We start from the raw sequence: 12333 nt of genomic DNA, 5'->3' as shown, positions 1-12333 counted from the left end.
TTTTCTGTGCATTGGTGTTTTGCCTACATGTACATCTGTGTGAAGGTGCTAGATACCCTGGAACTGGAGTTACAGATAGTTGTGAGCTGCCTTGTAGGTGCTAGAAATTGAATTCTGGTCCTCTGGAAGAGCAGCCAGTACTCTTAATCACTGAGCCATCTTCCAGCCCCTGCTTTTGCATTCTTGACACAAACCGCCACTTCACTTCTTTCTTCTCCCAAAGACATACATGCTCTAGACCTCTGTGAAGTAGGACGCCACTAGCAGGAGGACGAAGTCAAGTTCGGTCAGGGTGAGAGGGAGATGCTTCTTTCTTAGCAGCATCCCTGAGTTGCCATGACAGCTCTGACACTCACCTCAGAATTCTTGTAAACTGAGGACAGTGAATCACTATTCTATTATGTTCTGTTGTCCACGGCCAAATGCATTCTAGATGTGTCCCCTCATCACTGCTATGACAATCCCAAAACGCAGAGAAGTGAGCGGGGCCACCCGGAACTACAGAGTAACCTAGCAGCCAAGCAGGACAAAACTCAGTTGCCTGACTTGCAATGAATTGCATTCTAATACGCCATCCTTAAAGGATGCAGACAACTTGGCCCCAGGAGCAGGCACACCCAAAGAAGACTACATCTGAGCCAGACTAACTAACCATGACTCATTCCAGTTCTTTAAATGTGGAGAGAGGTGATGAGCAATTAAAAGCTTTGTAGAAAACCAAAACATGCCTAGCCCAGAGCCTCGAAAGCAACAGGTTGTGTGTGATTGCACATGGCTGGCTCCAGAGAGTCTGCCATGACGGAAAGAGCAAGTGTTGGGCCCCAAAGATGAACCATAACAGTCTGGTGTCCTGGGATTTTCCTGCACAGGAATATTATGTTATGTCACATCAAAACTACATACCCTGATATTTTTTATTTGGAAAGCAGAGTTACTATAACTACCTGTTGTATCTCACTGCACTTACTCATCTACTTGACAAAAAAATAAAATAAAATTGATTCCACCATTGAGAGAGCTGTATATGGAAATAACCCCAGAGGAAAATTCCATTGTCACCAGCTTCTCATAGAGTTGAACAATGAACCTATAAAGAGGGCCACCAAACTTACCAGGTGTGACCCTTTTTAATGAGCTTAGCTCTGATGGGATGAAGGCCAGGAGCCTCTGCTCCTCTCTGCTCTTCTCCCAGAATATTCTTCAGACATAGTAGAGACCTTACCTCTGCTCTCTCACAGCCCAGCTTCCCTTGAGCTCCCTTGAGAGGCAGGCTGGGGTCCTGAAGGTCAGAGGTCAAAGCACGTCCCCCTGTACCATTGCTCAACACTACCATTCTCTTTCATAACTCAAACCCATGCCAAATAAATAATTCCTGTCAGCTCAAACACATGGACTTAATGGGGCTTCACTACCTCCAAGTCAGACTGTGCCATCCTCATTTTTTATTTTATGTTCATTGGTGTTTTGCCTGCATGTATGTCTATGTGAGTATTGGGGACCTCCAAGTGCCAGTCTCGGTGTCCCCCAGGGTTTAGGCAGGACGCTAAACAGCAAGCGTCAGGCTGGTTAAAGGGATCTGAGAGTGAATGAATCAGCTCATACATGTATTGTTCTCATGTCTTTTTATTCTTCAAAAGTTCTCTCTCAATCCCACAAGGTTTCCAGTTTATATGCCCACAATTAGCAATTCTCTGACAATAGCAAGGATAAGAGGCATGCATTTCTCAGGGCCAAGAAAACTGGTAAGATCTGACAAGACAGGTGACTTATGTCTCAGAAAGGATACAACTTGTGAAACATCTGGGCAACTTAAGAGGTGGAAAGGGTTAATGGAGTAAAGAACTATGAAGTGTAAAAAATCCAGAGCCTGGTATTTCCAGCCTCTGGGCCAGGTGATGGCTTTGTTTCCCCTGACCCCCAGGAAGAAAAATTTCCTTTTCTGGGGCCTTTTCAAGAATACAAGGTACCCAGTATATAGTCTACATATCAAGATTATACAGCCAAATGAAAAGTCATCCTCCTGACTTCCCACAGATGTGTGTGCCCAATAGATTGGGAATGTATTTATGAGATACACATACATATATTCAGGCTAGGGAAAGAATGCAATTAACACATTTAAATTACAGGCAGAAGCAACAGATATCCTGGAATCTGTATTTCTTGCAGACTTTGAAAGGCAAGTTTCCTCCATCAGAAGTTAATTCTGGTGGGTTGACACCTAGAATATTAATTGCTACTTCTGGAATACATGATAAATGCTCTCAGTATGTGAGGGTGTCAGAAGCCCTGGAACTAGAGTTACAGACAGGTGTGAGCTGCCATGTGGTTACTGGGAATTGAACTCGGGTCCTGTATAAGAATAGTATGTGCTCTTAGCCACTGTGTCATTTCCCCAACATACTTTCACATCCTTTATTTTTATGTGTATGGGTGTTTATCTGCATGTATGTCTACATACATGCCTGATACCCAAAGAGGCCAAAAGGAGGTTTTGGATCCCTTCTGGGGTTGTAGACAGTTATAAGCTACCATGTGGGGATTGGAAATGAACTTGTGTTCTCTGGAAGAGCAGCCAGTACTCTTAACTGAGCCATCTCTCCAGCCCTACCATCCTCATTTTTAAGCTAGACAGTGTTTGTACTCCCTCATACTCTCCTGAAACCAGGTTCCTGAGTTCTAAGCACCCACCCTTGTCCTGCCCCCCAGGAACCTGGTAAAACATGGTCCCTGCAACGCCTTTGGACAGGATGCCCTGCCCTCAATGTCTTCAAGGTTCTGCTTACCTAGGTGAACTCAGCCATTACAAAGCATGGGGCTCAGTAAACTCACAACTAATTATGCTACCAGGGATCAGTACAAGAAACAGGACTGGTAAATAGAATTGGGATGCTCACCCCACACTCCATCTGTACCTCTCCCAACACCCCACCTATCACCATAAAGCAGAGAAACTGTAGTCAATAATAGGTGTGGCTCCTGCATCAGCTCCAGGGTTTTACCTCCCTGGTGGTCCCCTTCTATCAAACAGCATCACTGCCACGCTGTCCCTGGGGCCAGATACTTCACAGCATCCTTGATACACCCTCTCCCTCAGTGTCCACAGCCTTTTGCTTCTTTACCTGGCACGTCTCTGCTTTTCCATGTCTGCATTATGGTGACCTCCTTGGCCTAAGCCATGCTCATCTCTCACCCACTCTGCCATAGTGGCTGCTTGCCTGGTCTTCCATCATCTACACTTTCCCTCATCTGTTCTTCGCACACCAGAACAGCCTTTTCAAAATGGAAACTGGAATAGGCCTCTCCCTCATTTAGTCTCCCATATTTTTATATATATAGGCTTTTTGAGACAAGTCTCGTGCAGCCTAGACTGCCTTAAACTCACCATGTAGTTGAAAATGGCCTTGAACTCCTGATCCTCCTGCTTCTACCTTCCCAGTGCTGAGATTATGAGCATTTCCAGCATAGGGGGCTTAGGTACTTCTTTACAAATATTTTAATTAGTATCTGTTATTGTATGTGTATGAAATGTGTGGCTGTTAGCACATGAATGCCACCGTGTGCCTGTGCTGGTCAGAGAACTTCTACAGTCAGTCCTCTCCTTCCCCCACTAGGTTGAACTTGGATCCTCAGGTTTGTGTGGCCTTTGCCCGATAAGCCAACTCACTGGCCCTAATTACTTCCTTCTGCACTTAGAATAAAATCTGGAAAAGATGCCCAAAGCTGCCCCAACTCTGAGCCTTGCCACCTCCCCAACCTCAACTGAAATCCTCTTTTTCTCCAGTCACAGTGGCCTCCTTTCATGTCCTTAGGAACAAAGCTCTTCCAGTCTCCGTCATAGCCTCTGCTTCTGCAGCTCCCTCTTCACAACACTCCACCAAAGGTACACAGATACCCACATGCCAGGTAGGGCTGACTCTCAATGCATGGTGTAATCGAGTGACTGAAGAGGGAGGGTCACGACTGAGGAGTAATGCAGATGAGTGGAGAGGGAACAGATGGCACTGCTGCTGGACTAACTGTCGGAGGCCCTGAGCATCACTTGGCAGATGCAATGCAGACTCTTCAAGTGCATTTCTTCCAAACTACGTCATCGCTCTATGACGATGACAAAGGGGAAATTCAAGGAGATTAACACACTTGCCCAAGCCCACTGAGCAAACAGAAGTTTCACCACAGGCCACATTCAGACCAGAGCTTATCCCTGAGAGCACATTCCAGCGTCTACCTGTGCCTCAGGCAAGCTGCCTGGCACTCCACCTTTGTCAAACAGACCGGCTCTGCTACAGTATACCTGTGATAATGTCAAAGGTTAAGTTTTTCACAGCTCAGGAAGGGAGCTTCCTGGGAATCAGTCTCATTAAGAGCAACCCTTCTTGCGGGGCATTGGTGGCGCACACCTTTAATCCCAGCACCCGGGAGGCAGAGGCAGGTGGATCTCTGTGAGTTTGAGGCCAGCCTGCTCTACAGAGCAAGAGCCAGGATAGGCTCCAAAGCTACACAGAGAAACCCTGTCTCAAAAACCCAAAGAGAGAGAGAGAGAGAGAGAGAGAGAGAGAGAGAGCAATCCTTCTCTACAACAGGAGCTATAGATGCTGAAGTAGCTAAACACTAACTCCACCAACTGCTGCTGACCCACCAACTCCACCAGGTCCTGCTCAGCCTGTGGGCTCTGAGGCATCTGTAGACTACTTCCAGCTGGCCTGCCTAATCCAAAGGGACAAGAAAGTTCCACCTCTGATGGCCAAAGGCCAGGGTAGCTCACAAAGGCCTCACAATTCAGACTTCAGTTTCAAACACTGACAAGATTGTATGAGGCCTTACAAGCCAACAGTGAGTGACTTGCCCACAACAGATTCCCAGGTTTGGTCTGGAGCTGGGAAGTGAGAGTCCTGACAATGACTCCAGTGTTCTCTTATGAACAGTCTGTCCAAGGTATCTGTCTAACCAGGTACAGATCACCCCACTAGGTACTGGGAAGGAGCTTGTTACCAGGGAGACATGGTTGAAAGGGAAGATGACTTGTGCGGTGGAATTTCAGCATCTCACAGAGGGGGTGACAGCAGGGTGGGGAGGGGGGACTATTTGTACTCCTGAGCCAGCTGTAGTGTCACATGTGCCTATAATTGCAGCATTTGGGAAGCTGAGGCAGGAGATCTAAAAATTCAAAGCCACCATATGCCACATAGACAGACTATCAAAGAGGAGGAGGAAAGGTCAGGATGGAAGGAAAGGCTGAAGAGGAGGAAGAGGAGGAAAGATCTGGTCCTCCTAGGAGCCAAAAGAAGAGAATGTCAACTGAAGGACTAACACATCATTTAACTCACTGTAACAGCCCTCCAGGCTCTTCCCACCTTACAGAGAAATGGAAAGAGAAGCACAGAGGATGGCCTGGGGATCCACTTGTCTCAGACAACCCAAATCTACACACTGTGTTCTTGGGTGAGAGACTGGCTCCCGGTCTGTCATTCAGGAGACAGAGGCAAGGCAGTCAAGCTCCAGGCCAGCCTGGGCAAAACAGACTCTGCCTCCAAAAGAGGAAAGGACATAAAGGGGTAAAGGAGCCAGGTTTGGTGGACATGCCTGTAATCCCAGGATTTGGAGGTAGAGGCAGGAAGACCAGGAGTTCAGGCCAGCCTGGGCTACCTGAGACGTTGTCTCAGAAAAAAAGAAATAAATGACCTCATTTAAGAAATCAGGGAAGAAAATAAACCACCCAAGAATAAATGTATCAAGACATATTTTAAGTCTGTAAAACACCCTAAAGTCTGAGCAACAGGCAGACATAAGGTTCATATTATATCTGGATTAGCTCTCCAAATGCCAGAGTACACATCTAACAATCACTCCAAAAAAAAAGAGTTTAGAGAATGAAGAGACAAGAAATGTGATCATAAAGAATACTGAGAAGTATAAACAAGCAAAACTAGCCATGAATAATCTAAAATAGCAGGAAAATCAGAAGTTACACAGAGAGGATACCAACAACAACAACTTCAACTTCTCTTCCTCCTCCTCCTCCTTCTCCTCCTCCTCTTCCTTTTTTTCTCCTCCTCCTTTTCTCCTTCATCGTCATCTTCTTCTTGGGTTTTTTGGGAGGGATTGGTTTGGTTTGGTTTGGGTTGGGTTGGGTTTTGGTCGGAGTTGTTTTGGTTTTTTGCTTTTTGTTTGTTTTTTCGAGACAGGGTTTCTCTGTATTGCTTTGGAGGTTGTCCTGGAACTCGCTCTGTAGCCCAGGCTTCTGTTTTTTCTGTTTTCATTTGTTTTTTGTTTGTTTTTCAAGGCAGGGTTCCTCTGTGGCTTTGGAGGATGTCCTGGAACTCGCTCTTGTAGACCAGACTGGTCTCAAACTCACAGAGATCTGCCTGCCTCTGCCTCCCCAGTGCTGGGATAAAAGGCGTGCACCACCACCACCACGACCACCACCACCACCACCACCCAGCTAGTTTTTATTTTTCAAGACAGGGTTTCTCTGTGTGGGCCTGGCTGTCTTGGAACTCACTCTGTAGACCAGGGTGGCTGAGAACTCAAAGACATCTGCCTGCTTCTGTCTCCTGAGTGCTGGGATTAAAGGCTTGCAAAAGCACTTCCAGGTGACAGCACCATCTTAAAGGAATGGTAAAGGAAGTATGGCCCAGAGGAGAAATCTGTGTCACCTTTCTCCACTCCCACTGCCAACTGCCTAGTGACAAGGCTCTGTCCTCCCATCGCTGTACCTAACCATGCACCGTCTTGTCCTCTGAAGACCTCCACCTGGCTTCTCTCTTCAATATCCAACCACATCCTTCCTCTGGCTAGTTTTAACTCCTTCTCCCAGTTGCAGCTTAAATGCCACCACCCTAGACAAACTTTCCTTAACCACCCAACCCAACATGAGTGCCCATCATTCTCTCGAGGCATCCTTTAATGTCTTTGTTGTCCTTATCGCAGTTCACGAACTTGTATTTACTTGCATGCTTTGTCCAGCACAGTGTACCCAGAACTCAGCACGGGACGGAGCAAACGGTAGCATCCAATAGAAGTTTGTGGAGAAAAGATAATGTGTGCATAGAGAATTAGGTAGTGATGAACCTGTAAGAGGGAGATGGGATCACTTTCCAAAGCCTCCCTAACAGTGAGGAATAAAGGGAAATCTGCCTTAACTATTAACAAGACACCAGCCCGCATGTGTGCAGGGAGAGCAGCGTGACTGGGAAGCAGATGAATAGGGGAGTGAGTGCTGTCTTCTGCAGACATCAAGATCCTATTCTGCTGTCTCTTTTGAAATTCTTGGGGTAGCGTTTAGTAAAGAATCTCTCAGCTGATAGTGGGATTGGGGATTAATCAGCAACTTCCTGACGCAGCGTTATCTCTTGGCATCCCGCCATGCTTGGCTAGGACTTATTCAACAAGCACTCGTGACCTGGGTACTCTGTGTATCTTTGTTCGGTTCTCAGAATACAGCTGGCACTTGTACTTTTCTCAAAGTAAACTAAAACCAATTATCAAAGAATGATTTGGTACCTTGGCACCAGATAGTTTGACAAATGAGCAAGTTAATCTGCCCATGGGGCATGAAGAAGAGCTTTCTTACTACGCTTCTGTTTGAAGAGTGGGACTACACATCTCTTGTTGCAGCCCAATGTAAAGCATCTCTTTACACTGTGCATGCCTTATGTGTGGCACACACGTTACAACAGAATGGCCTCTGAATCATTTTAGGACTGCCTCTTTTTCTCTTTTAAAAACAGACCCACGGGAGCTGGAGAGATGACTCATAGGTAAGAGCACTTACTTTCCACAGAGGACCAGTGCTCAGTCCCCTATCATCTGTATCTACAGTTACAAGGGATCTGATGCCCTCTTCTGGTTTATGAGGATACTCACCCACCTGTGGCGAATATAAACTTGAACAAGCGCACACACATACAGATTAAAATAATATGTTTTTAAAAGGCATGAGTTGGGGGAGATAATTCAGTCAGCACAGTGCTTTCTGAACAATCATGAAGAACTGAGTTTGAGGACCTGAGTTTGGCTCCCCAGCACCCACATTAAAAAAATAACAACACTCGAAGCGAGTTCCAGGACAACCAGAGCTGTAACAGAGAGAAACCCTATCTCAAAAAACCAATAATCATGGTAATATAATAATAATTTTTAAAAACAGGCTGGTGAGATGGCTCAGTAGGTAAAGGCACTTTCCAAAAGCTTAAAGATCTGAATTTGACCCTCAAGTCCCATGCAATGGAAGGAAAGAACCAACTACCACAAGTTGCTGTCTGACTTACACATGCATGCTCTGGCTGGTATACATACACTGAATAAAAAAATAATAAAGTTTTTAATTTTTTTAAAAGAGGCAGGTTCAGAGGAAAGACGTTGAGACCAGTTACCCTTCAAAATGAGCCCCATCGGGAAGGAACATCTAGGACTACGGAGGCCATGATCAGGCCTTGGGATGTGAAGGGGACAAGAGGGACAGTGGTGGTGAATAACCTGCAGGGAGGTGGGGGAGGGGAGGGGAGGGAGGGGAGGGGAGGGGAGGGAAAGGGAGGGGAGGGGAGGGGAGGGCTCTTCCGAGAAACCTCTTGGTTTTACAAGTTTTCCCAGGGAGTGGGGAGCCCAGCCATAACTTAAAGCCAGTTTCAGAGAAGGCATCAGAGCTATTTACAGAGACAAGAAGAACGTTTACAAGTCCTTGCTATTCCAGCCAAGCACTGGACTGAGCTCCTGGAGTTCAGTTGAAGAGAGGGAGGGTCATATGAACAAGGTGGGGTGGGGGTCAAGAGCATGATGGGAAAAACCACAGAGCCAGGCGGTGGTGGCGCACACACGCCTTTAGCCCAGCACTCCGGAGGCAAAGGCAGGTGGATCTCTGTGAGTTGGAGACCAGCCTGGTCTACAGAGTGAGTTCCAGGACAGCCTCCAAAGCCACAGAGAAACCCTGTCTCGAAACATGCTCCCTCCCCAAAAAAGGAAAAACCACAGAAACAGCTGACCTGCATGGGACTGAAATAATCCCTCTGAAAAATAATCCCTCTGAAATAATCCCTCTGACAGTCTGGCTGGATCTGTTGGGGGAGAGGGTGCATGGCAGTGGGACCAGGACCTATCCCAGGGGCATAAACTGGCTTTGTGGAGCCAATTTCCTATGGTGGGGTGCCTTGCTCTGCCTTGATGGGGGGGTGGGGCTTGGTCCTGCCTCAACTTGGTATGCCAGAATTTGTTGACTCCCCAAGGAAGGCCTTACCTCCACTGAGGAGTGGATGGGGGTGGGAAAGGAGGAGGTGAGGGGCAGGAAAAGGGAATGGAGAAGGAACTGGGGTTGGTATATAAAATGAAAAATAAGCTTTTTAAAATAAAAAGAATTTTTAAAAGACCAGGCATGGTACACACACTTGTAATTGAGATGGGGAGAAGGGGATAGAGGGAAAACTGGGATTGGTATGTAAATTGAAAAATAAATTTTTTCAAATTAAAAAGAAGAATTTTTAAAAGACCGGGCATGGTGCACACACTTGTAATCCCAGCACTCGGGGAAAAAGCGGGAGGACCCTGAGTATGAAGTCAGAATGAGCTACCTAGGGAGACCCTGGGCTGCATCCCTTAAGTCCTTAGTGCCCTTTCTAAAGTCAGTATTGTTTCAGGGGAGGCACGTGCATCGTGGCATACATGTGGAGCTCAGAGGACGAACCGCTTTGTGGAATCCGTTCTCTTCACCTTTGCATAGATTCTGGGGATGGAACAAGGTCTTCAGGCTTTCGAATCAGGCAGGGAAGCCCTTCATCTGCTGAGCCATCTCACCTGCCCACCTTCCCAGGATGTCGTAACCACCATCTTAAGTGGGCTTTCCCTCACGACCCTACTCTAGTCCAAAGTAAAAGACACGGATCATCAGTGGCGCTTTCTTTCCTGATAGGAGGCAAAGAGCTTGAGTATGGAACGGTTAGAGACCGCAGAGGGGGAAAAGGTAACCTACACTAGGTGTCCAGAGACAATCCAGGAGGTGGGAAGCTTCCTTGTTCTATTCATCCAAAAGTTAAGACAGGGAACACACTGGGCTCTTGCACCTAGAGACAACAAACATGCTCCTATGAGGTCTGCTTGGCGGCCTGACAAAGCCTGTGCTAACACTTCTGCCCAGCAAGACGTGACCTAGTGCTCGGGCACACATCTTTGCGTGCATGCTGGTCAGGAAGGCACTGTCCCTCCCATTGAAAAAGGTTTCATATGAAATTGAGGATAACTGATTAGGCCTAAAGAAATGGGGGCGGGCTCAGCCTCTACTAGTGGAGGCTGAAGAGAAGGCTCAGCTGTTAAGAAACTTGATGCTTTTCCAGAGGACACAAATTCAGTGCCAAGCACCCATCTCTGGCGGCTCACAACCATATGTACCTCCAGTTCAAGGGTATCCTACTCCCTCTTCTGGTCCCTGCAGGCACCCATACATGCCATACACACAGAGAGACACGTACACAAATCTTAAAAAAAAAAAGTAATTAGGGAATGAAAGTCAAATGAATCTTGAGGAGCTCAGCATCTCCATGCATTTCTATGCAGATTATCTCTGTTACCCCCTTCTCTTCTCGCCACACAGATACCAACACACACCTCCAAACTACTAAAAGATAAGTAAATCAGTCATGCTGCAGAGACAGAGATAGACAGAGACAGACAGAGAAAGGGGGCTGGTGCATGGTCCTGTCCTCATTTAATGAGCTCTAGGAGATAGCTGCAATAGGTATCCTTTTAAGTCCTAACTCCTTGTTACAGAGAGGGCAACAAAAGCCAAGCCAACTTGTCCTTACTGTCCCAATAATTTTTCCATCCAGTTCTTCCTACGGAGATGACTGGTTCCGAAAATGAGAAACCTTAGAAGGTGGAAGGTGACATTTCCCCTAGTAACTTTCTATTACTTTTACCCAGGGACTCCAAATGATAGCTCACCGTGCTCTCCTGCAGTTACCCAGGATGTCAGGGAGCTGAGAGCAAGAAGTGCCTTCATGAGGAAGAGGTAGCTTAGCATCCTGCTGATGTTGAGAGTTGAGAGCTCTGTTCTGGGCAGAGGTAGCAGCAGATGAAAGGAAAGCACTGGGTAACTGATGTGGATCCAATACAAACCCCCACCCCGCCCCCCGCCACCACCCTCCACCCCTGCCCACGAACGTCTTCTCCTCACAGTAAGAACAGTGATTCGATGCCGGTGTGTGGAAATTTTTCCTGGCACTACCAAAGGGCACGTGTGATGGGAGGGACCAAATACTGCCATACAGTATACATAACACTCTTGGACAAGTGGTGAGGCTCCCGAGGGGAAGCAAGAAAAATGGACAGGTAGCTACTGAGTTAAAAGTCAAAGCGAGATCAGATGGGCTTTTGAAAGGACTTGATTGCAGTCAAATGTCAGAGGGTGAAACCAGACCAGCTGTTCTCCTGGGTTCACACTGGGGATTCTGAGGGGGTGGGAGTGGGGACCAGAAATGAGAAAAATAAACAGTCCAAAGCTGGGGTCAGGAAGGCTGTGAGGGCTGATAACTCAAGCCAGCAAGTTCATCAGATGGGGAGGCAGAAAACAAATCAGAGTTCATTCAGAGAATTACAGGGAACTCTAATTCCTCTTTTGCAAGGTACATTCTGGTACAGCAGCAAAGTATTTCATATCTCAAAGTCTGTGATATTTGACCACAGCTTTACATGAAACCGGCAATCTCTGGGCCCTGGCCTCAGCCCATCAGAGCCCTGGCACCTGTCCATTGCTGGCCTTGCCAAGAACGGCCCTGGTAGTGAACAAAAGCTCAGTGTTCTTCCTTCCGTCCACAGGATCAGAAAGGGCCTTTGGCTTTCCTAGCCTCTGACAGAGGGAAGAACTGGAAAGACAACTTAAAAGAAAATAACCAAGCTAGTGGTGTAACTGAATCATAACATTCTGTCCATCCTTGGGAACTGTCAGAACCCACGAAAAAGCAGTATCCAAGTGTTGCAGCATCAATACAAAAAGTTTACAACTTGGTCCTTGTGGAAGGGAGTGAGAGTGACCATGCAGTTAATATGAGGGGAACAAAGATCCAGACCCACAGCCAATATTCTTAGCCCTTGGCTGAGACAGGGTCTTGCTATGCAGCCCAGGCTGGCCTCAAACTCCTGAGCCTCCTCCTACTTCTTCCTAAGTTCTGGGGTTATGTGCAACATCACACCTGCCACAGCCAATGCTAATAATCATATCACAACAGGACTGAACCTAGATCTTTCCTAACGCAAAACCCATACACTTTACACTACCTGATTACGGCAACCTGCGAAGAGTAACGTTATCAATCACCCGCAAATGAATCCAATTCTTTCACGGACACG

At 46.9% G+C, this 12333-nt stretch overlaps 1 protein-coding gene across 1 annotated transcript in view; it reads right to left on the bottom strand.

The window, feature by feature from the left end:
• The window catches only part of Wfdc3 (WAP four-disulfide core domain 3), a 16891-nt gene extending 9242 nt beyond the window's left edge, over positions 1–7649 (bottom strand). The window contains exon 1 of the mRNA XM_035446591.1: positions 7574–7649. Within this exon, the coding sequence (XP_035302482.1) occupies positions 7574–7649 (76 nt within the window). The remainder of the gene's footprint in view (positions 1–7573) is intronic.
• Positions 7650–12333: the final 4684 nt, after the last annotated feature.

This window comes from Cricetulus griseus, chromosome 6, assembly GCF_003668045.3.
Source record: "Cricetulus griseus strain 17A/GY chromosome 6, alternate assembly CriGri-PICRH-1.0, whole genome shotgun sequence".
In the NCBI taxonomy this organism is placed as follows: domain Eukaryota; kingdom Metazoa; phylum Chordata; class Mammalia; order Rodentia; family Cricetidae; genus Cricetulus; species Cricetulus griseus.
Note: the sequence above shows the minus strand (reverse complement) of the source record. Positions and strands in the feature narration are given on the sequence as shown.